Source organism: Podarcis bocagei, assembly GCF_964188305.1.
Source record: "Podarcis bocagei genome assembly, chromosome: 17".
NCBI lineage: Eukaryota > Metazoa > Chordata > Lepidosauria > Squamata > Lacertidae > Podarcis > Podarcis bocagei.
Window position 1 is genome coordinate 42,549,405 of NC_138143.1, and position 27,838 is coordinate 42,577,242.

Here is a 27,838-nt window from a genome sequence, read left to right on the forward strand (position 1 = left end):
GGTCGGCCTTTCGCAGCCGGCTTCGCGGCGCAGAGGAGGGAGAGGCGCCGGCGCGCGCGCGCCTCGGGCCCAGGCAGCAGCGGGAGCGGGAGGGCGACGACGCGGGGCCGCCGGGCCGCCCCACTGGCAGGTACCCGGGAGGGGGTCCGCCGAGACCCGCGGGGGGGGGGAAGGAGGGGGAGCGGGGGGCGGCGGCGTGTATATATATATATATCTATGAGGGCCTTTTCTGAGGGGAGGCGCCATTCTGAGGGGCCTGTTGGGGGGCGGGGGCGTCAACCCCCAGGGGCCTCTGAAAGGGGCGCGTGTGCTTGACAGCGGGGGAGGGGGGAGACGCGTGTCGGAAGTGGCTGTGGGAATGGGCGCGGGGCGTGTATATGTCACCCTCGTGTGGCCCCTTTTCCCACACACACACACACACCCCGTCAAAAAAGGCCCTTCGCTTCCACAGGCAGGCAAGGCGGACACACACACACATATGTATGTATATGTATATGTATATGCACGCCTTGCCTGTCGAAGCGAGGGGCCTTTTTTGACGGGAGACGCGGGTCGTCAACCCCCAGGGTCTTCTGAAAGGGGCGTGTGTGTTTGACAGCAGTAGGGAGACGCGGGTCGGAAGTGGCTGTGGGAAAGGGCGCGGGGCGTGTATATGTCACCCTCGTGTGGCCCCTTCCCCCCCCCCCATATATATATATACACACACACACACACCCGTCAAGGCCTTTCGATTTGACAGACAGGCAAGGCGTACACACACACACACACACACACACATATATATGTGGGAACACACACATATATATATGGCTGTGGGAAAGGGCGCGGGGCCAGGCAGGCAGGCAGGCAGGGCAAGCGTCACAGGGAGCTGCTGCTTCCACTTCGCCCCATTTTGCGGGGTCTTTGGGGCTGGGTACGTTGCCCTTGCTTGGGCCGCGAGGGTCTTTTGGAAGCTCTGTTCCAGTAACAAGAAGCCGAAAGCACCAGCCTGAAGATGACGAGTGAGACCTCGTCGAAACGTCGCCTAGACACCCCAACTCTTACACGGGAAGACACCCGAAGACACCAAAACCTGCATTCCTGTACCCGTGAAAATCTACGAAAGCATATATATATATATATATATATATATATATATATATATATTTGTGTGTGTGTGTGTGTGTGTGTGTGTATATGAGAGTCTGGGTTAAAGGCAGATCTACATGGATCCTCGTGGATCCTCCACTTTTTAAAAAAATAACCAACAAATCCAGTGTCAAATCACACCTGGAAGGCACGCCTACAGTACAGTCTGGACTTTAAAAAACATGGATCCAATACTTTGCCATGCAAAGTGTGTGTGTGTGTGTGTGTGTGTGTGTGTACGTACGCCTTGCCTGCCTGCCTGCCTGTCAAAGCAAAGGGTCTTTTTTGATGGGAGACGCGGGTCGTCAACCCCGAGGGTCTTCTGAAAGGGGCGTGTATGTTTGACAGCGGTGGGGAGATGCGTGTCAGAAGTGGCTGTGGGAAAGGGCGCGGGGCCAGGCAGGCAGGCAGGCAGGGCAAGTGTCACAGGGAGCTGCTGCTTCCACTTCGCCCCATTTTGCGGGGTCTTTGGGGCTGGGTACATTGCCCTTGCTTGGGCCGCGAGGGTCTTTTGGAAGCGCTCGCCCGGAGATGCTTTTTTGAAGCTGCCAGGTCTGACCATTGGTCTACCCAGCCCTTCATAAATGTGGGGCTTCTTAGAATGGTAGGGTGGGGAAAGGGACCGCACAAGGGTCATCTAGTCCAACCCCCTCCAAGGCAGGAATCTTTGGCCCAGTGTGGGGCTCAGACTCAGGACCCTGAGATTAAGAGTCTCATCCTGTACCCACTGAGCCAGTCTGATCATTGCTGGATCCGGCCAGCAGCCCATCAAGCCTCTGAAGAAATAGCCAGGTGGATGCTTCTGGAAGCTCACAAGAGGCCATGAAAATTATGGCCATCTCTTAAAAAAGTACTTTCCGGTACCATTCCTCTGAGCACAATAATTAGGAAGATTCTGCTCAAATCCGCAAATCCCTGAGATTAAGAGCCTCATTCTCTGCCTCAACTGAGCTATCCCAGATTTGGTTTGTTACTGTTTTTTTATTAGGTGTTTTATTTTATTGTGGGGTTTTTTTCTTTAGTGAACCGCCTTGAGATCTTTGGGTGAGGGGTGGGATACAGATTAAATAAATAATAGTGATGATCAAGACATTAGTGATGCTTTTCTGCGACTGGTGGCCAGTGTCTCTCTTTAGGGCTTCTGGGGGAACGGGGCAAAGGCCCTTTCCCAGCACCCCTACTGCATGGAAATCCTTTAGGTTGTAAAGGGAGAGGATCTCCTGTAAGAAAACCGTGACTTGCTTCTGCTGAGCTCTTCAGACAGTCTCCCGAACTTCTCAGGATCCGTACGGGGAGCTTTCATACTGTCAGGCTAGTGGGCTCTGTCCAAGGCAGAGGGGCTGTGTTAGTGAAGCCCTTTGATTTGGGGATTGAACCTGTGCATTTCAAGTTGGAAGAGTTAAGACTCCATTTTCCTTTTCTTATTTTGGGTATATTTGCCCTAGTTTCTAATTGGTAGTGGAGACACACCCTTTTCCAGTACCCTCCTCCGTCCCCTTATCTAGTGTCATGGGAAGGGATCGAACCATAGATCTTGTGACTTTAGGATAGGTCAGGGGTATCTCCTCTACATTTTTATATTTATTTTTTGCATTGACAGTGGAACCTTAGGCACAAGCCGTAGGGGAGGAGTCAATAATACAGCAGCCCCAAAATGGGGCAGATAAACCAGAAAATCCTTTTGTTTGCAGACGGTAGTATTCTTGTGACAAACCCACAATCTTCTTTGCTAGCACATCAGAGGGTAACTTCACAATGTAATTAAGGTTCAGGTGTTAAAAGTGCACTGTCCAAAGGCTGAGATGCTGGCAGTACATATTTAAAGGGAGGTTCAGGAGGCCTTACCTGGAAGTAAGTCCCATTTAAGTCTATGGGGGCTGAGTATTATTATTATTTATTCAATTTATATACTGTCCTCTACCAAAAAATCCCAGGGTGGTTTACTACATTAAAAGCATATCTTACAGAGCAAAATAATAAAAACATAAAGTAGACATAGAACTGAATTGTTAATATCACATTTCCAATACAAATGGGAAGGAATGGTAACTACTTAAAAACATTTTGGGGTTGTAATTGTATAGGGACTTGATTAAACATATTATATTGATGTGCTCAGTTTAAAAGGATATGACAGACTGCGGAAAGCCAAATGTGTCATAGTTGATGAGGGTGCAACCAGGGAAAATTAGTATTTTGTCCAAATTTATATATTTATTCCCTAAGCAGTAGTTACAATGAATCATTGAGTGACTGGCAGAAGCTATTAGTGAGGGTGAAGAAAAGCTCAGGATATGAGTGCCACATATTTTATATCCTGATGGTCTTCCACATAAAGGGGGGGGAGGCTGTACAGGAGTAATGCTCTAACAAATTGTTCTCTATAGAGTGATGGGTTTTCTCTGGAAAAGAAGCACAAAAGTAGGTGCCAAACAATTCAAGCTATGCTTACATGGTCTAAGCCTTGACAATCTGACTGAGGTAGCTAGTATAAAATTCTGGAATCTTACCAGTTTTCACCTTTTTAGGATAAGCCTATTTTAGACCTGTTTGGTTTGTAAATTCTTTAAATTATTGGAGGGAAATAGTTGCAAGGTTTTAAAAAACTGATGGAACGGGCATCTTTTAAAGAGGGAGGTCAAGATTAAATTAAAATATGTTATCAGTATATACATCACTTGGCTAATGTCTGTAGAGCCTTACTGAGTTTGCACACTTCTTGACAAACAATTTAGCCAATTGAAAAGAACTATCTTGGTCATATAACCTGTTAGGGTCCCACACCATCCTATGTACAGTGGTACCTCGCAAGACGAATGCCTCGCAAGACAAAAAACTCGCTAGACGAAAGGTTTTTCCGTTTTCGATTTGCCTCGCAAGACGAATTTCCCTATGGGCTTGCTTCGCAAGACGAAAACGTCTCGCGACTTTGTTTCCTTTGTCTAAAAACAAAGACATGTTTTGTTTATAAAGTTAATTTATTTTCCCTTCAATTTTTGAACTGCTCTTTACAGTATGTGCGACTTTAAAGAGCAGTTAATAAACTGTTGTTGTACCAAATTTGGCTTTGTTTGGACTTTTTTTGACCATAGGAACGCATTAATTGATTTTCAATGCATTCCTATGGGATTTCGTGATTCGCAAGACGAAAAATTCGCTAGACGACAAAACTTGCGGAACGAATTAATTTTGTCTTGCGGGGCACCACTGTAGTTTGATTGTTTCAGGACATAGAAACACAAATTGAGGTAGAGGTACATAGATCCAAAGGTTTCTTCCTCAAACAACTTTAGGTAAATCTCTTTTTATCGGGATTATATAGCAAGGTGGTACAGTATATCCCAGTCATAATATAAATCAGAAATGTGTCGGACCACTACTGGTAGGATTAGACAAATCTTTGATAGCTGTGTCCAAAGGCTAAATGATATCAGGCATGTATATTCCAATGTATTAATGGGATCACTAGCTGTTTTATACCAATTGACCCACACATTCTGTTAGGGTGTTCAGACACAAACTGAGGCAGAAATTAGAAGGGAATTGAATTATATTGTTACTGCTAAAATTTAGCTAACTTAAAGATAATAGTGCATAAGTTCACCTGCAAAATGTGGGAGCTCTTAATCACGAATAAGATCTCAATACAAAGGAACAACCAATTGTTTGGGGGCTTTTTAGAAAAGTGCTTTCAGTTTCTTAACTGTGTTGAGTCCACCAAAACAGTGCACAAACAATCATTTTGCTTTAACTCAGTGACACTGAAGAAGGAATGTTCAGGGTCTACAATTTGTGATTGAATTTGAACCTCGGTTTGTACATTAAAAAATATTTTCCTAAATATTTAAAGTAGCTACTGGCCTTTTTCAGTGAATTTTAAGCAAAAGCTTCAAAATAAGTATGATGAAAGCAAGTAATGGATTTCTGATTTGAAGACTGTCTATAGTTTGTTTGTAGTGCTGTATATGAACTAAGTGCACTTATTCCTGAGTTATCCCATGAGCGTAGCCATAACACCCAGCATGTCTTAGCTTCACAAGGCCATTGCAGAGCAGAAAAGAAGTTGCTGGCCATGAATTTGCACAACACTGGTGGATGAATATTGCCAGTAGCTTATCGCTGCATCTCAATTAGATCAGGGATCATTTAAAACATTGTCGTGTGTGTGTGTGTGTGTGTGTGTATGTGTCTTTGTTTTGTGGATAACTTAAGTTATTCACACATGCAAGTCTTCCTAGCAACAGCATGAAATATAATAGAATTGTAGTGTTGGAAGGGACCACAAGGGTCATCTAGTCCAACCCACTTCAGTGCAGGAATCGTTTGCCAAGTGTGGGGCTCAAACCCATGACCCTGAGATTAAGGGTCTCATCCTGTACCCACAGAGCCATTCTGATCATTGCTGGATGCTGCCAGCAGCCCATCAAGCCTCTGAAAAAATAGCCTGTTGGGTGCTACTGGAAGCTCACAAGAGGGCATGAAAACAAGTACTTTCCAGTACCATCCCTCTGAGCACAATAATTCAATTTAATTACTCTAGCTGATAGCCACTGCTAGACCATGAATTAGTCTAATACTTTTAAGAAACACAATCAAAGCAAGAGACCATTGTCACATCATGCAGGCATGGAATTTCCTTTTAGTCCAGAGCAGGTTAAACACCAGTATTTGAAACAAAGAAATTTCATATTCATAGTGTGTTTTATCTTGTCTGAAATGAATTTCAGTAGTGAAGTGCATTTTCTTGAGACATTTCCTGGGAAAATATCCCTATGCAAATTACTCTAATTTTTCAGTTTGCATCGCAACATTTTCTGATACCCTAGAGAGTTATCTAATTAGCATGTTTATTTTTCTTTTATTTAGTAAATGAAGCTAAAAAGTTTGAAGCTGCCAATTATTGCCTAATGTGTTGTACTGTATTTGCAGTTGGCATCCATTCATTATTATGAATGAACATAGGAAATTATTCCCCCCCCCCCCACTGCTGGGTTACACTGAGGGGCAATGGAGCTGGTGAAAAACCACACCTTTTCCTTACCCTCGGTGGCTTAATACTGAGTTTATACTAGTGTTGGATTGGATTCTTCTTGAGCTTTCCTCCACTTGTGTTCTGGTTATCTCCCAGCTTGCTTCATTGCCCTCAGCTCAGGTATGTACCATGGAACATCCTTGGCTCTGTTAAACAGGAGAGGAGGACACATGGAACCAATTGTGTTAATTATTCAGGTCATTTTGGTATTTCACAGATCAGCCAGAAATTTGGCAGGAGCAGCAGTCATATCCACAAAAGCACCCCCTCCCCAAAAAACCCCTTAGGATCCATTGGTCCCTGGGGTGGACCATCCTAATAGACCCCCATACATGCCTGCAAGTGTAATTCGCAACAGGAGGGAGAATTTGCAGCCCAATATAGGTAAGGGGATGATTAACAGATTCCTAGTTCAAGTCTCAAAGGCTAGATGTAATTACAAGACTGCCAAAAGAATTTTTTGGACATTATTTCAGAGCCACTGTAAATTTTGAGGATTCATGGTGGGCAGTTGAGGTGCCAGAAGGTTGGAGACAGACAAGTGCCCCTGTCTTCAGAAAGTGAGGAAAGAGCTAGGCTGGGAAACTGAAGATCGGTCAGCTTGACATTGTTCCTGGGCAAATTTCTGTTATAGCTTATTAAGTTTGTGAGCATTGATAAAAGAATGCATTGATTTCTAGGAGCCAGCAGGGTTTATCAAGCAAGTCATGTCAGACCAACTTCATCTCCTTTTTTGACAGTTACTAATTTGGTAGACCATGGAAACGTTTTGGGCATAGCATTATCATTATTTCAGCAAAGGATTTAACAGTTTCCCATGGTACGCTTGCTGACAAGATGATAAAATGTGAGCTGGATGATACTACTGTTAGGTGGCTCCACAGCTGTACCCAGCAAGTGCTTATAAGCACGACTCTGTTCTTGCTTTTGTGCTGTTGAACATTTTTATCTAGGGTCTAGGGTGAGGGCATTGAGGGGATGTTTATCCCATTTGCAGATGACACAAAGCTTGGAAAGATAACTGACACCATAGAAGACAGACTCAAGGGTCTTGACAGATTGGAATACTGGGCCAAAGCCAACACTGTGAAATTCAACAGAGACAAATGTCTTGCATTTAGGGGCAAAAGTGGTGGGCGCATGTGAAAAGGATCTAGGTATCTTAGTTGATCGCAAAGTGAACATGAGCTAGCAGTGTGATGTGGCTGTTGTGAAAGCTAATGCGTTTGTCATATGCATTAACAGAAACATAGCAAGGCTCTGCATCCACTTTCAGTGAAGCTGAGTATCAAACCAAAGGAGGCAGCTATAGCGGTATTTCAGCCTCCTTCAAAGTGAAGCAGGCCTTATCTGAAATGGACCCAAGTGCAGTGGACTGATCCCAAGACTTTGGTCCTGCTTTGGGGTTTTGTAGGGTGTAAAAGCAGCTGTCAACAGGGTGGATAAAAATCAATTATTTTAAAACAATGGAATTTTTTTATTTAAATCAGTTTGATTTTTTTTAATTGGATTTTTAAAATAAAATGCTTTTGGAGGAAAAATCTTTCTAAAGATAGTTTTCTATTTAAGTTGCATTATAGTCCAAAGGCTATTCATCAGGAAATAAGGATTTGTTTTAAGTTTTTCATGTGTGCTAAAACTCAGTCTAAGGGTTTTTTTTAATAAAAAAAATCATTTAACCACATCAGTTAACAAACATGGATACATATGATATAATGTTACTGTTTTAGTTAAATAAATTTTCACATTGTTATTAAGGAAATGATTATTTTTCTCCTTCCAGTAAAGTACAGCAGAAAAGTTGTCCAAATATAAACAGTTAACATTAAACCTCACAATAATTTCATAGTTATTTGTCTATGTATTTCTAATAGTATAACCAAATCAGTAATTTTTGATATAACTGTAAAAACTACTCTGAAAATTTATTATTCCAAAAATGAAACTTTAATCTGGTTGTAAATATTAAGATTATACCAGCAAGAATGACTCTTTCTGTAAAAAAATGATTTAAATAAAGTCTTACTGACTAGTGATTTAAATCGATTTAATCTAAATCAAATCCACCCTGGCTGTCAACAACTGAATGTGTCCCCGTCTCCCCAAAACAGTCCCTGCTCTTGATCACTAAGTTGTCCACTAAGACCATAACATTTCTTTCCTTGGTAGTAACAACCAATTTTGACCCCTGTTGCATCAGGTTATATGTGAAATAATTTTTTTTTGCCCTAGTTTGCATTACTTTGTAAACTTACATTGGATTTAAGCTGACATTTTGTTGCTCATTCACCCAGCTTGGAAGATGGTTGTGATGTTCTTCTCAATGGCTGCTGGGCTTTTGATCATCCTGAATAATTAGTAAAGTTCTTATTGCCCGCCCGCCCCCCCCCCCGGACACCAATTCATTTATTAAAGTTGGATGGCACATGCTCCAACACAGGGACTTGGGAAACAAGATGGCTTGTTTCCATGAATGTAAAAACTGACCATTGTCGTCTTTGCTTCTAATAAGCGTTTGATTTTTATTTATTTTTTTGCCTATAGAGCCAAAACTGTGGTACCCAGTGAGTGGTGTCCGGAGACTCAGGGTAACCCCAAGATATGCAGAAGCTCAAGAATATCTGGAGGGAGGGCAGAAACCATAATGGGGGAGACACACACCACCCTCCAAAGCAGCCTGTAATAACTCAGAGTCGCAGAAGGCTAAGAGGGGGAAACTGCTAGCAGGCTGGGCGTAGGGAATGGAGCAGTGCAACTGGGGCAGGAGGACAGGAACATAGATAGATACAAAGGGAATAAATAAAGAAGTGTCTGGATGAGTCCCTTCCAGGTTCACACTGAGAAGCTGCTTTTGAGGAGAGCTGCCCATATACATCAGTGGAGAAATCCAAGATTGTAAAGTAGCTGGGATGGATCGCATGTGTCCACCAGCAGCACACACACGCTCAGGGGTGGGGGGAGTTCTTACTGTTTCCAGATTCTTGGTGTGAAACATGCTTTAAAAATGGCCGCTAATGCCAATGCAAAATTCAAAGGAGATGCAATCCATTCTCCCCAAATTGCAAGGGCTGTTGCTAGAAGAGAGTGGCTCGTGATAGACCTGCCGTGTAGCTCACACTGAATACTGCAGCTCAGGCTTTGCAGCAATGCTGCAGTGTTGTCCAGACGTTATTAAACCCCTTATTGAAGTTTGGGCTGAAGCTGAAATAGTAATTTAAAGCTGTGCTGCAGTGTTATCCATTGCCTCCCCCCCCCCACGCTGCAGCTTAGGCTTGGAGAGCAGGACCCCAAAACCCTGCAGTGTAGCTCACGGTTATACACCTATCAAGGGATGGAGAACTGTGCTGAGGCAGGGTAGCTTATAGCAGCTCTCTACACTATATTCAGTGTTAATACGCTATGGCATTTTGTTGCGAGGTCCTGCTTCTATGTTCTATAGTGGTACCTCAGGTTACATACACTTCAGGTTACATACGCTTCAGATTACAGACTCCGCTAACCCAGAAATAGTACCTTGGGTTAAGAACTTTGCGTCAGGATGAGAACAGAAATTGTGCTCCGGCGGCGCGGCAGCAACACGAGGCCCCATTAGCTAAAGTGGTGCTTCAGGTTAAGAACAGTTTCAGGTTAAGAACGGACCTCCGGAACGAATTAAGTACTTAACCCGAGGTACTACTGTAATACCAAACTGTTCTCTTGATGCTGGTCCTTATGTAAGCAAAATGGTACCATCCACACACAAGGGGAAAGGTTTCAGCAGGTTCAGAGGAATCCGAATTTTGCTGAAGGACTGGGGAAAAAATAGGAAGAAGAAGCCTTGGGGAAGCCCCTGCCAAGGAACCCAATGAAGACTCACCATTCACAGCAGCTATGAAAAGCTGATTGATTGTTGTGCGCTGGGGGGGGATAATAATAAGAATACCCCTTATTAATGATTGCTCTTTTTTCTCTTCTGAGAGAAGGAATAATAGGAGGGGGCGTTATTCCTTTTGTTTGTTACTATGTTGTGTATTTCTGTTTTTATATTGTAAACTGCCTTGTGACCCTCAGATGAAAGGTGGTATAGAAATTTATTAAATATAAACAAACAGGACAGCTTCCGCTAAATTCATGTAGTTTGTCTGCTTTGACTGTATAGGTATATTTATATCTCCCATTTCTCCCTTCATGGAACTCAATGTGATGGGTGTATGTAGAATTCCCAGGTGGTCTTGTATTCAGGCACTACCAGAACGATGCAGGCACTACCAGAACTAATTGCAGTTGTCAATTAGATCTTCTTTTCCTTTCCTTTCTTGTCAATTAGTTCTGAAGCACATCCTTTATCACCTCTGTTTGAGAAGATTCACTGCTTCTGACCAGTGATTCAGGTGTGAGAATCTGTCCCAATATATTCTGCAGTGAATTCACTTCATTTCTTTGTCCTCCTTCAGTAATAGTTCGGTTCCTTTGTCACTTAATGTTCCTTTTCACTCTTGCTAGCCTCCTTCTGAGTTATTTTGAGAAAAGTTTATTATCTGTTCTTACCAGCTTTATAGCAACTTGCACAAATTCCTCCTGTGCCTTATCAGTTTATATTGGTTTTTCCAGAGTCTCTGCTTTTCTTTTTAAATTCCCATTTGGACAAGACTTCTGCATTTTTAAAGGAAGCATTCTTGCCTTTAAAAACAAGAGTTTCCCTAGTGGTGCTATTGAAACATGTTGGTATCATCTTAGACTTGGCTATATAATCAACTCCTAAGATAATGTTTAAGACAACCTCTAGATTTTCTGAACATATTTTACCCTTCTGACTCTCCCTTTTAGTTTCCTTATTTTAAATCTCCTTGCATTTTTTAAATCTTATTTGTGAAACTATTTATGATGATTTTAGACTTCCCTGGCAATTCTTTGAGCATGTTTCTCTTGAACTTGATAATGTCTCAGTCTGTTCAACTAAGAGATATAGCAGCAAATGTAACATTGCCATTTTATGGAACGGGTATGTAGGGAAAGCATTGGAATGTACAGTACATCTTCCCTTTTGTACCCTCCTGCTTCAGCTGAGGGTACCACATGCCACATAGCCTGACATCTAGAGATTTTTTCAACTGGGTTTGCATGGTGAAGGGGAGGATAAGAGCAGCTGCATCCATGATGGATCAGAACACATTTGAGTCCAGCATGTTTGTATCTTTTGAGCTATCTCAAAATGACTTGTCTCCAAAGCTGAGCCCCTTAGATGTGGATGAAGGACTTTTGCACACCACAATAACACATGGACAACTTGTGACACAGTTGTAACTCGTGTTGCTTTCATATTAAGTGCAGCTTGGAGCTTTATGGAATTTTTAAAGTGTGTGATTTATTTCTGCCTCTGCTTTTTGGTTTTATATAATTCTTTGATAATACCTTCAATTTATATATAAATAAGGGTTGACTCTCACATTACCTAGTTACCTGTGGGATGCAAGCCATGTGTAATCCTTAACCAGGTTTCTTGGGACCCTGATTCATGCCTCATGCAGAGATGGTATGGCATCAACTAAGTCCTACTCAGCGTAGAGCCATTTAAACAAATGAACGTGGCTAATTAATTTAACTGGGTCTACCCTTGAGTAAAAGAGTACCACCCAGAGTGTGGGGGGGAGAGGAGTGGGGTGGCACAGAGAAAGGAAGCAGTATTTAGTCCTGGAATGGTGCAAGCACTGCCCTCCATTGAAAGCAGCTCCCGTTGACTTTTCCCATGAGTCAAAGGCCCTTAATTGGAGAAAGAGTCCCTATAGTGTTGCACACACTATTGAGGTTGTTTAGGTCTACAGAAAGCAAACCATGTGGCTGATCTAAATGGGTGGTATGCTTTTTGTTCCTTGTAACACAAAGTTCACACACATACCTTGTGTGTTCCGTTCCCTTGATGCCACAAACTGTGTGTGTGTGTGTGTGTGTGTGTGTGTGTGTGTGTAAGTAAGGGTCGATGAATATTGCAACAGTGAGAATATTTAGCTCTCATTTGAAACTGGCGTCTGCTTCTCCTGGAAATGAAATTTCCCCCTTGCTGCCTGCAGAGCATGTTCCTCTGAGAATGGAATGATGCATTGCAGTGCGCATTGGGGCAGGCAGGGGTGGAGTCGAAAAGAGATGATTGCCAGGAAAGGCAAGATCTGCCTCCTTCCTTTGCAGCTGATTGACTGCTCTCCATGTCTGGGTCATAGTGCTCTGTGAGTGGTGGTAGGAGTGACTTACAAGAACCCTCTATAAATGAAATTCATGATGTGGGAAAAGCCTAACACTGTTAATCTGCCATCTTAATCACAATAACATGATCTCAGTTTAACTTAATTCCATTTACATGTCTCATGTTTGGTCATAACTGGGTGTAAAAATAATTTCAACCAGGGCTATTAAATCAGTGGGACCAGAAGTACTGGACTTAAGTGACTACACAAATCAGGGCAAATATGAGCTAAAATACTGCACAGAATTTTTGCTGTCTTGTTTGTTATTTGGGGATAGGTTCTATGCCAGTAGAGCAAAGACTTTCTGCTGAAGCCACGTGGGCTTCAAGGGGAGCCAGAACTGACACTTAATCTGACATCTATATTCACTCTTGCTCCTACAAAAGCTATAAAGTTGTTTTTCTCCACTGCTTGCTACCTTCAAACGCTTGGAAGCACTTGCATAGGAACAAACACTTTTTCCAACCTTCCCTCTACCATACTTATTCAAATAAATGTTGCAGGAAGAATATTAAATTTTTACCTCTTTGAGGTTACTCTGGCCAGGAATTAGGAAATTCCCTAAAAACACTGTTGGGGTACTTAAGGGGGCTTAATAAAGAGTTCCGCAGAAGAATTGACCCAAGTGCAGATATTCTGCCTTTATCCCTGTATGTTTGACACCACACTTTGAGATTATATCTTCATCAGAATTATTATTTTAATCTGCTGTTCGTCTTAGCCAAGTAAATTTGCTGAGCTAGGGGTAGAGTTACTCTCTTGATACCTGCCTTTAACATGTTATACCTCTTGTAGGGTTGGAAAGAAATCTATGGGCATTGCTAAAGTCAATAAAAAATTCAACTGAACAAAAGAACAGAACAGAAAATGCTCCTTTGACCCATACTTTCTTTCTAATTACATTGCTGTTTAGAAATCATGACAACTTCAGGAAAAGAGAACTTCCGACTGAAGAGCTATAAAAACAAGTCTCTGAATCCAGATGAAATGCGCCGCCGGCGGGAGGAAGAAGGCCTCCAGCTACGGAAGCAGAAACGAGAGGAGCAGGTACGCTCCTCCATAGGCAGTGAAAATGAGAAATCCCATATTCAATTGCAGGATCTCTTGGCTTGGGTGTCACCCAACTTTGGATGGGCGGGGGAGTAGGGCATAACATTTTAGAGCGTGAAACATAATTTTTGCAAATTTACTTTGGCAAATTTATTCAGTGAGGGGTCTTAAAAATACGTTTTTGTGTGCGAGGAATTCAAACCTGCTGTTATTTTTGTGATTGGACAACATTTAGCTTGATAAACCTACGTTTGAATAAAAAGCACGTGTTTCCCTGGATAAAACATACCCTACTTAAGCATACAGCATTACTTTGTAATCATAAAACAACTATAGAAAGTAATGACATCAATTAATAATAAATTTAAACAGCAAGTTTCATCAAGTCTTGCTTTGATTTATTCTTGGACACCAGCCACCACCTTGCTTCTGCCTCTGATGTAGCCTTCAGGATTCTCGTGTTTATACTCCCTGCCTCCTGCCTCTGTGCCTTGTTTCACACATTTCTGTATAGACTGAGCATGGCAAGGCCACTGTGGAACCTGCATGGGCTCATTGATGAACTGACTGATTCTGCTGCAGTAAGACCATCCCAAAGGAGGCTGCCCTGTCAGACCAGTCTAGCAGCTCCAACAGAGACGAAACACAGAGGCTGATGGAAGCTGTCTTCCTTGGATGTACATAAAGATCTCCCAGTGTGTCGTCATTTCCGCTCCTCAAGCCAGCGATATTTTGGGCGCCAGCTCTCCTTTCCTCACTATTATCTTAGCACAAGAGCGTCTAAACTATGATTTCTCTGAATTCATACCATGCTGAACGCTGTGTGGTTGGCAAAACAGCATCTACTACAGCCTTATTTTGCAGCCTAACTCGCCACAGCTGAAAGAAGATGATGTGTGGACCTTCCCCACAAGAGTGTTTTACTCTGACATTGTGTGATGTAGTGTGTCAGATTAGGACATGGGAGACCAGGAATTCGCTGATCTGTGGCCCCACTTTATGATTTCTATATAGTGTTTAATAAATCATTATCTTTGGTTATATTCTCTCAGTGTATAAACAGTGTTAGTTGTAACTCTGTAATTTCTCTGCATATCTCTCTCCAGTTGTTTAAACGCAGAAATGTTGCTACAGCTGATGAAGAAGCGGAAGAGGAAGTTATGTCAGATGGCGGCTTCCATGAAACCCAAATGAATAACATGGAAATGACTTCTGTAAGTGGAGCAAAGACTTGACAACTCCATTCAGTTTGCTTTTCCAATAGTGCCAGCTGTGATTTCTAAGGCTGCAATCTCAAAACACACTTCCCTGGAAAGCGGTTCATCTACGATCACTTGGACATGCCTAACTTGTGTATATTTTGCAGCAGTTGCTGCACTCTGCCACTGAAAGTGCCCTGTAAAAGTCTTGTTAAGGGAGCAATCTAGACTTTGCCCCTGCCTGTGGGACTTTGCAGAGCACTGGGGCCATTGCCACATACACAGCCTTATTGCTCATGAGGGCCAGGGTAGAAAGTGAATCTTTTGCAGTTTTCAGGCCCAGGTTGGGCACCACGCCATCACATGATGGCATTGGAACCAGCTTAGGATCCAACGTTTCAGGGCTCTCTGTTCACCCCTGTTGGCAGGGATCCTGCCAGTGTCCTCCTGGCATATTTGGCAGGCAGAAGCAGGAGGTCAGCACTGGTGACTCTTGGGAGGCCAGCTTAGCCAGGAAAGCAGGGCTGACAGTCACTTCCACTCATTCTAGCCCCTGGTCTGGAGTAAGGGGTATTTGGATTGTTCAGCCCGTCCAGTAACAAATGGTGCTATCTTAATTATATACCTCTTTTCCACTTCCTTCAAGCAGTTTGCAGACCAGTGGGTATGAAAAAAAATTAATAACGATGCAAAAAGTCAGTTCTTAGGGCTTTTTAGTGCCAGCCAGACTCAGTTTCTTACTTTGCAATGTGAATACATAGATACCTTTGATAAATTTGGAACTGGGTTAGGTATATGACATAATTAGGGATTACAAAGGTGGTTTTTGTTAAATAGCTGATGTGGGGGGGATCAAATCAGGACCTCGCCATGGGGGGAGCTGCTTTAACCTTTTGCCACTGCCACACTATCTCCTGCTCCTATTTTCAGTGGTAGTTTTGAGAAGGAACTTTTCTGGCTGGATTTTAGACAGGAAATTATATTTTACATACTCTTACTCCCTTCTGCATTTGCACTTGCAGTTGCCTTCATTGCATTTCTTCTTTATAGTAACACATTGAGAAGTATTTGCCCTTAAATTTGAGGCAAAAGTAACAATATTTTTCCTTTGTCATTGCAGAGTGCAGTGATCACATCTGATATGACTGAGATGATTTTCTCCAATAGTCCAGAACAGCAGCTCTCAGCTACCCAGAAATTCCGAAAACTACTCTCAAAAGGTGAGTGCTAGAGGTAGTTATGAAAAAGCTCAGCTTCTGTTCCTGTTTGTATCCCAATATACATGATTGCCACTAACTTTTCTGTAACCCCCTGAATCCCCTGTTTGTCCTTTCCTCACCAGTTGCATTCACAACCAGCCAATACCCCGCAAGCGCTGGGGTCAGGGGGACGAGTGGAGCCAGGGCATGGTTGGGAGAGCTGGAACTGCTTCGACTATTGGCAGTTGGCTATTTTATTCTGTGTTGTTGTTGTTTACCTGCTTGTTTTATGTACCCTTTTGTGTTTTATGTCATATTTTGTCTTGTTCATTGTTTGGGCATCAGTGTGCGCAAAGGTGGAATAGGTGGGGTTATATACAAATAATCAACCCGCCACTGCCTTCCTGCTGACTTCAGCATGGAGACTGCAGCCACTGAGCAGCTGCCCTCCTCTCCCTGTGCAGTCTTGGATCCAGGATGTTATTAGAAGAGGGATGTTATGGTGGAGCCACTCAAAACTGATGTTAGACAGGCAGTGCCTGTGCTACAACCTCATTCCCCAGTTCTCCTTTGTTATGTAAGGGTTTTAGGGATAGAGGTGCTTCTAATCTTGTCATTAGGCAGCAGGTGGCGCTGTGGTTTCATTGAGCCCATTGGGCTTGCCAATCAGAAGGTCGGCGGTTCAAATCCCTGCGACCGTGTGAGCTCCCATTGCTCCGTCCCAGCTCCTGCTAACCTAGCAGTTTGAAAACATGCCAGTGCAAGTAAATAAATAGGTACTGCTTCGACAGGAAGGTAAACGGCGTTTCCGTGCTCTGGTTTCCGTCACGGTGTTCCATTGTGCCAGAAGCAGTTTCGTCATGACCCGGGAAGCTGTCTGTGGACAAAGGCTGGCTCCCTCGGCCTGAAAGCAAGATGAGCGCCACAACCCCATAGTCGCCTTTCACTGGGCTTAACCGTCCAGGGGTTCTTTACCTTTACCTAATCTTGTCATTAAACTTTGGGACCTGTGGCTTTGGAACACTTAAGTGGGGCAGCAGTTCTTATGGGACAGGTCCTAGGGTATCAGTTAAATTAATAAAACAATAAATGGCTGTTACCTGTTTCTAAATGGGAAATGTCACATTGCAGGCATGAAAGACCCAAGTATAAGAATGGAGGGTGTAGAAGATTGCATGTAAAGTAATAAACTGAATGCCTTGGACAACTGATATTATCTGTTTCTTGTGTAAGCACATAGCTTCACTTAAAAGGGTGGAAAAACCTACTCTGGTATCTTTGTGCTTTCAATAGAACCGAATCCTCCTATAGACGAGGTCATCAGTACACCAGGAGTGGTGCCCAGGTTTGTAGAGTTCCTCAAACGGAAAGAAAACTGCACTTTACAGGTATGTGTGTTCTGTTCCTCAATTTTATAGAATAGACTTTGATAATTAAAGTAAAAAAAAGAGGTGGGATTTTCTTAAGTAAAGGCCTGTGGGCTCTTGCAATAAAAGCTGCCTATCCTAAAGGACTCATTCGATTTAACCTTGGGAGTTAATTAGAAAATATCCTTGAAATTCCATCGAGGAGAAGATGGCCTGCTATAGACTTATCTTCAGCCTTTATAGGTCAGAGTGCCAGCAGTGCCGCCTTCCATGATATTTTTGACTGTATGAAGGTCAAGAAAGTCAATTCACTCCTTCTCCCAACTCCTGGTTTTCCATTTTTCTTTTCCGGTGGACACTCCTGGGGCTCCCGCGGGCCACTGAGCATGCCCTGCCCTCACTGGGCTGTTTTTTGTTTCTTTTTAAGGGGGGGGGTGCTCTCTTTGGGCTCCAAGTTGTCTCAGAGTTGGAGTGAACAAGTGGGAATAATAACATCTGCTCAGGGACCTGTTTCCTCTGTGCAAGACTTTTTGCTCCCCCCCCCCCCCACAAAAAAAAATCCAACATTCTTTGGCTACCGGCCACACTTTGCCTTCATTGGGTTGTTACACAGTGGGGTTTTTTGCCCTAGGTTTGTATTTTTTAAAAGAGCTTTTTGTACGTCTGTGAACTTCAGGAGTTTCCCGGTCTGTGCTAATACCTCCCTCTCGTTTCTGAGTGGATCCAGTTTTGCCCATTTCTGTTGGCACTCTCTACCTTGAGGTCACAGTTAGAGGGAGTGGTGATGATATTACAAATGGCTGAGAGTGACTTGCCTAAGGCTTAAACAGTGAGCTCATGAAAGAGGCAAGAATCAAATTCCATGTCTCTCTTAGCCATCATTTTACATCAGTTTGAGTTGCCTTTATACAATGTGCCCAGTGAAAGTAAATTTAAGTGTCTTCAAGGTTAGCTGTCATGTTTCTTTGCATTTAGTTAACCTTTTTTAAAAAAAGTCCAGGGAATTATTATTTTTTATGTTGAAGCAATTTGGGATATGATCCCTTCAAATTATGTCCCAACAAAGCTCTTCAGTTTGTGATATCAGGAGAAAAATAGGTACACATTTGACTCTGCTGCTACCTATACACCCTGTATTAAGAACATAGGCCACTAGTCCAGCATTCTGTTCTCACAGTAGCCTTCCTGTTAGAGGCATACACTTTTCTTCTGCACACACTTTTTAATGAATGCTAATTGCAGCATATCTGTCTGATAATGCAATATTATTTGCAGAATTGTGTATTACATAGAAAGCAGATGAGCAGGATGTTAGTGGGAGAAAAGCTGATTAAAGTGTCTGCTAGATGGCTTGTGCTTGTTGCCACCTCTGACCAAGTGCATGGCATGGCAACTACCCCAAATTAGTGCAGATTTCTGGTTCAAACATCGTGTCGTAGACAAACCGCTGCTGAAGAATGGCTTCCTCTCTCTCTCTCCTGTTCCAGTTTGAAGCTGCCTGGGTGCTGACTAACATTGCCTCCGGAAATTCCCTTCAGACTCGGATTGTGATCCAAGCAGGAGCTGTTCCTATCTTCATAGAGCTCCTCAGCTCAGAATTTGAAGATGTGCAAGAGCAGGTTAGTGTCTCTAAAGGCAAGATAGCATAGAGGCTGCTGCATATAGCGCACGCCACTGAGTTTCCTCCTATTGCTAGATTCAAGTCCAGCTGCTGACGCTCATCTGGTTTAAAAAGATGGCAAACAAAAGTCTTAACTGGCGAGATGCAGAACCTTTGGCCCATGGACTTAATCCGGGCAACAGGGATGGGTTCTTTTCATCCTCTTCACAAAATCCTGGGTGTATTCTGAGTTTTTCCACGTGCACTGCAATCAGGAAGAAAATTGCTTGCCACTTCCCAGCTGATCTGTGTTTGTGTGCTCATCCTTCTGATCCCAGCGCAGCAGGAGGGGAGGTGCAAACCTCTCTGCCTAGAGCAGCATCTTGGGGAATTCAGATCAGCCCTCCTGGCTGATCAGCATGGATCAGGGGAGGCGTGTGGAGGGCCTGGCTTTCATCCCTGTGGGGTTAAAATAATGCCTCCATTCCTTAACTGATTTTCATGGATCCCAAGGGAAGGGGGAGCTGAGCAGAAGGCAGTGTGTTGGTATTATGTGTTTCTGGGTGTAATTTTTGGTGGGTGCATACTTCTGATTCTAGTATATAAACTGTTTAAATACATAAATAAGGGGAAACAGTAACTCTTTAGAACCTCATTGATTCCTATTGCCTCATGTTCAAACAACTCAACTTATCTAGCAAGCTGTGACTTGGCTCAATACTGATAGGTGGGAGCAGTCAGGCTGGCTCATATATGAATATGACGTTAAGACAATTATTGGTGCTGAGATACAGGACAAGGGAGGGTTGCACTCTCAGAAAAGTTGATCTAACAGTATCCTGTCTTCTTTCTCAGGCTGTTTGGGCCCTCGGCAATATTGCTGGGGACAGTACTATGTGTAGAGATTACGTGCTGGACTGCAACATCTTACCCCCTCTATTGCAGTAAGTTTTCTAGATGGTGTTCAGGTTTATTTGCCAGCAGTGCTTAATAGAACAACCCTGACCGGAGTGGTTTTGTGTGTGTCTGTGTCTGTATGCATGTGCTCATGCAGATGAGCACTACAGTATTAGCACAGAAGAATTTGGTGTAATGTGCAAACCATTAGAGACACTTATTGTCTGACTCTACCTAGATAACTTTGTAGTTTATATTTATTGCTTTAATGTAGTCTGTTGGGAAGGATGCATAGAGAGGAGAAAATATTTCATCATTTGGCCAGCCCTACAAGCAAAAGGTAAGCTTAGGCTGGAATTCTAATTCCACTAACATAGGAGTAAGCCCAACTGAATTTTAGGGACTTACTTCTGAGTAAACATAGGATTGTGAGCATAGGAGGTGTTGCTATACTTGCATTTCTTACACCGACCTCCATATCTTCCCTCATTAGCAGCAAGTTTTACTCTTTCCCCCCCCCCATGTCATTCTGTGAAAGCATGACATTTCCTCCTGAACTTCTGGGGAATAAAAAATACAGTAGTACCTCGGTTTTTGAACATAATCCATTCCGGAAGACCGTTTGAGTTCCAAAACGTTTGAAAACTCAAAACTCAAAACAGAAATCAAGGTGCCACTGTAACTATGGGAATTTAACAGGGTTTTCTTTTATAAGCATGATTTCAAGTTAGAAAGCAGATACCCGGTAGTTTGTGTTCAGTGTCCTCTTCTTCTCATAAGCTTTCTGTTGCAATACTTTTTCCCTTTTTTTGTATTTTCAGATTGCTTTCCAAACAGAATCGTCTCACCATGACTCGGAATGCCGTGTGGGCACTCTCTAATCTTTGCAGAGGAAAGAATCCTCCCCCAGACTTTGCTAAGGTAGGAAATAAAGTCTGAAAAGCATTGCCTTTTGTGGATAAGAAAAGGAGTTCACAACATTCCTTTCTGGAGCAGCCTTCTTAAATATCTGGAGGCTTTTAAGGAAACAAAGTTCTCATCTCGTTTAAAAAAAAAATTGCTTGCTGTCATGTATGCTTCCAGATGGGATGATGGGAGTTATAGTCCAACCACAGCTGGGGGACCAAGTTTGAGAAACACTGGTTTGGGTCCTTTGTTGAAAAAGATCTGCGCACAGTAGTAATTGTGATGACAGGCATGCTTAGTCCATTGATTTTTCACCCCTCTCGTTCCTTTGTAGGTCTCCCCCTGTCTGAGCGTGCTGTCATGGCTGCTATTTGTCAACGACACAGATGTCCTGGCAGACGCGTGTTGGGCCCTCTCATACTTGTCTGATGGACCCAATGATAAAATCCAGGCTGTGATTGATGCAGGAGTATGTAGGAGACTTGTGGAACTCCTGATGTAAGGACTTGAGATCAAGCAAATTTATTTAATCAAGCAAGTCTATTAAATGTTGTCCTTTTACTTGCCGTCATGTCAGGCTGGCCTTGGCTTTTACTTTTTGCTGAAAGTGCAGGTGTAAATACATTATTTGGGGGCCACCTGTTTTGAACCACATTGCAGGAACAGTGGTTATTATGTCCCTATTACTTAAAGAAACAAAGGAATAAATAGAACACAGTGGCCTTGCATCCTGGCAGCAAGACACAACAGTTGAAGACGTGACTGTGAAACAAATAACATTTGACTCTGTTAAACTGAAGCCTTTCTTTTTCCCCCTTTTCTAGGCATAACGACTACAAAGTGGTATCTCCTGCTTTGCGAGCCGTTGGGAACATTGTTACGGGGGATGATATCCAGACCCAGGTATAAACACTGCTCACGGCAACAACATTTACTGATTCCAGATTTCACAGTAACTGAATAGAAGTAAATCTCTTTCTTTCAGTCCTCAGCCTTAAGAGGCTTCATAGAGTTGAACATGTATTGTGGGTTATATCCAATGAAAATGTTGCACAAGCAGAACAACTTCTGCTCATACAATGGAACTTTTCCTTCCTCTCCACCCTCTGTGCACCCCACACATTCCCCTCCAAATCTTTCCTGGGGGTTCTCCCAACACTCTGGAGCAGGCACGGGGGTTGGAGGAGAAGTTCTATTGTGCAAATAGAACTCTTTCTGCCCATGCAATGACTTCATTGGATTCAACCCTTTCCCCCCCTTTAACCCCCTTGAGGTTTTGTGCCTTGAAATCCTGTGTTCAGAAAGCCACATTGGCCTTACTCCTGGTGTCCTTGGCCTGCACTCTCCTTGAAATACTGATGCCTGTGCTTACTAGTTCCAACTCTCTAGGATACGGCTAAATCTTTGAGACATACATAATCGCTCGTGGCATTCTTTAGTATCATGCTTCTCAAAACATTTGAAGTCAGAGCCAATTATATGCAAACTCCACTTTTTTGAGCCTGACCTTAGATTCGTTAACATGAAAATGCCTACCTATGCAGTCTTTAACATCATTAATAATTACATTACTTAGAATATCTGCCTCCTCATCAGTGACAGCATACTTTCTACTAAATCTGAGACGAGAAAGGTTTTGAGTGCACCTGTCTTCTCCGTCAAGTTCTTCAAACTCTCATGCCCTGCTCAGTATCTGCTCCTGTCATTGACAGTACTTTCTGTGCATGGAAAAGGCCTTTATGTTGCCTTTTCTGCCTCTTTCGTTCTTTTCGTTTCTTCCCACTTGATTTTATCTTCAGGCAGACCTACTGCTATCTTACTCTCCCCTTTACTTCCTTGAGCTTTCTACTTTTTCTCAGCATATTCTTTTGATTTTAGATAAGGGGGGAAAATCTCTTTATTATGCCTTCCTCATGTTTGCTTAAGGTAAGTGTGCATGGATTTTTTAGATCCATCTTTTGGATGCAGTCTAAAATCAATCTCTTTCTTTCCCTTTCCCAGGTAATACTGAATTGTTCGGCTCTGCAGAGTTTACTACACTTGCTTAGCAGTCCTAAAGAATCAATAAAAAAGGAAGCATGTTGGACAATATCAAACATCACAGCTGGAAACAGAGCGCAGATTCAGGTAATGAAGCTGGCTGGCTCAGAGGTTCACTTGCCAACACAAAATCAGATTCTTAGATCTATTGCTGTCCATGCAGACTTTGGCAGAATATTGCACGCTCTTGCTTGTATCTCGTTTGGCATTTTCAGCAGACTTTTATAAATTCAAGATCAGAACTGGAAAATGTCAGGAGAACAGGAGAATAACTCTACTCCTCCCACCACAAAATATTAGACCAGTTGGAGATGGATGCTCAATACTGTTGAATACAAAACAAAACAAGCAAACAAAAACCACTGTTGAATCCGGATTTCCATGATTAGAGTAACCTGCGCCATCCCCCTTTCTGCTGGACTCAAGCCGGTTATTTGGTCTAAACAACAAGCAAACCTATGGTCACGTAAAGCATCCTCAATAAACACACGAGACGTAACCGGCTGTGTTCTCAGATAAATTTAGCAGGGGATCAAATACTTTCCCCCCTCATTGTAGCACTCTGTGTCATATTACTGTGTTGAAGCAAATAATCCCGATTTTTAAATCTGCTATTAAGACCTTGTTTATTTTTCAGACTGTCATAGATGCCAACATTTTCCCAGCCCTGATAAGTATATTGCAAACTGCCGAGTTTCGGACAAGAAAAGAAGCAGCTTGGGCTATTACTAATGCAACATCTGGTGGCTCTGCTGAGCAGATCAAGTAAGTGCCAGCAAGGTTTCCAAAGATCTTCACGGTGGAAGGCTTGTGCTGAGAGCTGGTGCTGCCAAGTTTCTCTTTTCTTCTGCCCTCCTCATCCCCCTTGACCAAAAGATGCCTGCTCTATTTGCACATGTTTTCTCATATCTCTGAGGAACCTCTGGTCAGCATAGTTAATGGCCAGAGTTTATGCAGTAGTAGTCCAGCAATATCTGGAGATTTCCCCACTCCAGTCTACCCTATTTTGGCCAGCCTCTTCTAAGGCTTCACTTTCTAGAAGAACTGCCCAGATTCTTCATACCACTGAGTGTTACCCACTGCACATGGGTGAACGGAACGCTCTTCCTTTCTCTCAAGAACACTTCCTAACATACAACCAGCACCTCTTGGCTCAAGCCATTTCCATCATACCTTTCAAAGCTGTTTGTGCTTTTGACGGTGACTTAACCAAGGTGCCAGAAGTGGTGCTGCCACTTTGCCAGACCGAATCCTCTAGTTGTCTTGATTCTCACTCCATTGTGGTTTTCAGGTACCTGGTAGAACTTGGCTGCATCAAACCACTCTGTGACCTCCTGACGGTAATGGACTCGAAGATTGTGCAGGTGGCTCTTAATGGGCTGGAAAACATCCTGAGACTGGGCGAACAAGAAGCCAGGCGAAGTGGAACTGGCATTAACCCATACTGTGCACTCATTGAGGAAGCCTACGGTAAGGGGATAATAATAATAATAATAATAATAATAATAATAATAATAATAATAATAATAATAATAATAATAATAATAATTTATTATTTGTACCCTGCCCATCTGGCTGGGTTTCCCCAGCCACTCTGGGCGGCTTCCATAGAAACCAAAAAAAACACTAAAATATCATACATTAAAAACTTCCCTGAACAGGTGGGCAACATCTGTATTAGACTATCCAGCTTTTGCCTCATTTCTCATGGTTCATTATGACCTCAAAGTAAATGGAAGACTTTCCAAGCAAAATTGTACTCTTTCGGTGTCGGGGGGGAGGCGCATTTTAATATTTCTATACCACATCATTACCTAAGCAGCACCTGCAAAGTCTGAAGTAATGAAGAGGCAGTTGTGGGATGGGATAGCTCCAGTAGCAATGGAAACTTCTGCCTTTAGAATCTTTGTGGGGTCTCAGTGGAGTCTCCTGGTTTTTAATTGAAGCTACAGCTCAGATAGCCTGGTCTGTGTATCTCGCTCCGTCTTTGCCCCAACCCCTTCTCAGCAACATGCTGAGCTATCCAGGTGTCCACCTGGCCATCCAGATGTTTGGGGACTCTAGCTACCGTCAGCCCCAACCAGCATGGCAAATGATATGGGGTGATGGGGAATCCACCAATATCTGGAGAGCCAGAGGTTCTCCATCGTTGACAAAGATGAAGCACTTCAGGTGTACCTTCATGTTCAAGAACTGAGGGGCTCTGTGTATTTTTCTTGCAGGCCTGGATAAGATTGAATTCCTGCAGAGTCACGAGAACCAAGAAATCTACCAGAAGGCCTTTGATCTGATTGAGCACTACTTTGGGACGGAGGAGGAAGACAGCAGCATCGCCCCCCAAGTCGATCTTGGCCAGCAGCAGTACATCTTCCAGCAGTGCGAGGCTCCCATGGAAGGTTTCCAGCTGTGAGGCGCTCCTGTGCACTGCGTTGCACTTGCCCATCCAGCCCTATTGTAGAGCTCTGAGTTGCCCACAGAGTGGTCCTGTTTTCCATAAACCTGTGTGAGCTCATTTGCTTGCTTTGCACACACGCTTCCTTACAAACACAACTGGAAAACATTTGGCTCTTTGTTGTAGGATGCCACTTCGGTAAGGGCTTACCCTAGCTGCTGTGCCCATCTCTCCAGAGCTTGGGCACTTCTGCAAAGATGTCAGTTTTCCCCAATGAAGTACACACTAAAGTGGTGTAATCCTAGATTCTAAAACAAGGGTGGAGTTTCCTTTGTGTGTCTGTGTGTGTGTTGCAGTGTTCTTGCTATCGACAAAGAGGATTCGAGAGACTCTTCCTTTCCAGGCAGTCCTTGAGTGCCCGTCTCATTTGAGGCTCACACAGAATTTTGAATGGTGGTGGTTCTGTGTGTGGCAGCTTGGGCTTCTGTTAATCTATATATATGTATGTATGCTACCTATATACATATATGATACACAGAGATACAGGAAGGAGCTCTCTGTTCCCTGCACTTACAGCCGCCAGTGAATGAGCTGCTCCAGGTTCTTGGAACAATGAACAGTTGACAGCAGGCAGGATTCCTATGCTGCCATTTCGACTGTATGGGGTTTGTTCTCTTCTGTCTGCATGAGGAACGGAGCCCATCTCTCTGTACCTCCCGTGGGGCAGCCAGGGCTCTTTTGAAGATGTCCGAAATCCTGTCAGGGATGGAGGAACTGTTCCTGTCCATCTGCCACAGCATCAATTGGCTCCCTCTACATTCAGACTGAAATCTCTTTCAAGTTTTGAAAGTGGTCCTCATTAACATGGTTCCTGCTGAGAAATCCACGCTTGAGTTTTTGTAAACGTCTTGGTTGAACAGGGCTGTCTGTAAATCACATTCTGTTGTAAATTCTTGATATGCTAAAATATTGAAGCAAAGAAGATAACTGGCTCCCTGGGCCACCTCCGCTTACGTGGACTGTAGCTTCTAAGTCAGGCCAGGAAGGGGAACCTGGATTCTATAAACTTCACTTAAAGGCACATAGAACACTCTTATGACTAATGAAACCTAAGTTCTGAAATCATCTAATATTCTTGACTGACACCGCTCATTTAATCCTTAGTACAGCTGATCTCTGGCCAAACGCCATCACGTCAGCTTCCTGCAACAACCAGGGGTGTCGTCGTGCCGTCTCCGTGTGTCCGTAGAATGCTCTCTTGACTAGCACCAAGATGGTGGCTCTCCGATACGCTCGGACTGAAGACATTGGATATGAACGCCAATTGTTTTGAACCGCTTCACCTAGTCCAAGGCCAGCCGACTCCGACAGCATAGTCTTAATTTAACTTGGCATCAGCCATGATCAGCAGTGTTGTTCACTCTCTTGTGAATGCATGGATCTTGCGGGACGCTTGCACCCTGTTCCCTGACCGGGCGGCACCTTGAGTCAGTTTGACTTTCCAGGACTTGACCTTCCATTACAAACATTGTGAATACATAATAAATTCTGTTGTCAGAATTGGTTTGACAAGATTCTTCATGTTATAATTAACGGAAGAAAACTGACATCGCCTGCAACGAAACCTACTTTGTCAACCTATTAGGAGGTATGGTCTCATCAGTGTTCTTCTCTGTGACTGACCCTTCTCCTGAACACTTTGTATCTATGTCTGTGCTTTTAGGATGGGAGCTCTCGCAGCGGCCCGTTCTCTCCATTCTTCATCAGCCTCCACCCTCTTAAGTTAACTTCCTTTAGTTTTGTGCTGCTTTATGAAGAAGCATCTTTAGGTTACCATTTCAACTTCAGTTGTTTGTAACTTTAAAATTAGGGCTGGGCTGAGATGTGGGGGGGGGGCATGTGTTTTGCAATAAACTTATTTCCCATTTTGGTTATTGTTCCGGGGGAAATTTAAAACTAGGCAAAAAAAGTTGGCCCCCTACGATGAGAGAAGCAATCTGTGGCCTCTCTCTGATTTGGCCTGGTGGGATCATCATGTAACCAAATCCAGCAGGATTGACTGGACTGATGTTTAAAAAGGGAGGAAAGGCACCAAAACTGCAGATGGGAGAAAGAATCCGCAGTGAACAGGAAGCAAACAATGTACAAGAAAGGTAAGCGAGGTGTGAGAAGAGTAGTTTCATGGGGTGTCTTGTGGGCAAAAAATGAAGTACCGTCTGGTTGGTTTGTTCTTTAAATTAGGTGGCTAATCTTTATAACAACCTCAATGTTGCCTTTATATCCCATAGTAAACCATGTTTCTTTAAGGGTGGTAGCAGCACTGATGAATAGCAATCTTGTTTCAGCTTCCAGATTTTTTTTGTGGCTGAGTTTTTTAAAGTGTAAATTACTGATGACATGTCATTTCTATAAGATTTGTTTCAAATCATGTACTTTAATTGATAGTTTTTCGGGGAGGGGCAGCAAGCTGCATATTTTGTAAGCCAATTTCAGTGAAGGGTGCATGTGGTGCAGAAATGTCTCACATGCACAAACACTGACAGTGTGTATATGTGTGTGCTTACCTAGAGTATATATGCACAAGCACACTCCTCCAATGTGTGTGCTAATGTGTATGTATATATGTATATTTACACACATCCTATATCTTTCTCACACCGAAGGTTTTTCTCCCAAGCTAGTGAGAACGTGGTGCATTGGTGTTCCCGCTAGGAAATAATGAATTCTCTCTTTAAAGGAGTGAATTAAACCATAAATACATAGAAGTGAAATGGAGTGCTGTCTTTTTCTTTCATTTTTAAAAGTAGGGC

The 27,838-nt window shown here is 43.2% G+C and overlaps 1 protein-coding gene across 1 annotated transcript; it reads left to right on the plus strand.

Annotated features, from left to right (window-relative positions):
• Positions 1-9: 9 nt before the first annotated feature.
• On the plus strand, positions 10-27,799 carry KPNA1 (karyopherin subunit alpha 1). Its single transcript, XM_081176790.1, has 14 exons — positions 10-130; positions 13,292-13,425; positions 14,535-14,642; positions 15,748-15,847; positions 17,120-17,214; positions 18,681-18,812; positions 19,649-19,737; positions 20,512-20,611; positions 20,931-21,094; positions 21,421-21,499; positions 22,598-22,723; positions 23,274-23,401; positions 23,928-24,106; positions 24,859-27,799. Exons 2-14 carry the CDS (start codon positions 13,297-13,299, stop codon positions 25,044-25,046), a joined length of 1,617 nt encoding a protein of 538 aa, XP_081032916.1. The 5' UTR covers positions 10-130; positions 13,292-13,296; the 3' UTR covers positions 25,047-27,799.
• The last annotated feature ends 39 nt before the right edge of the window (positions 27,800-27,838 follow it).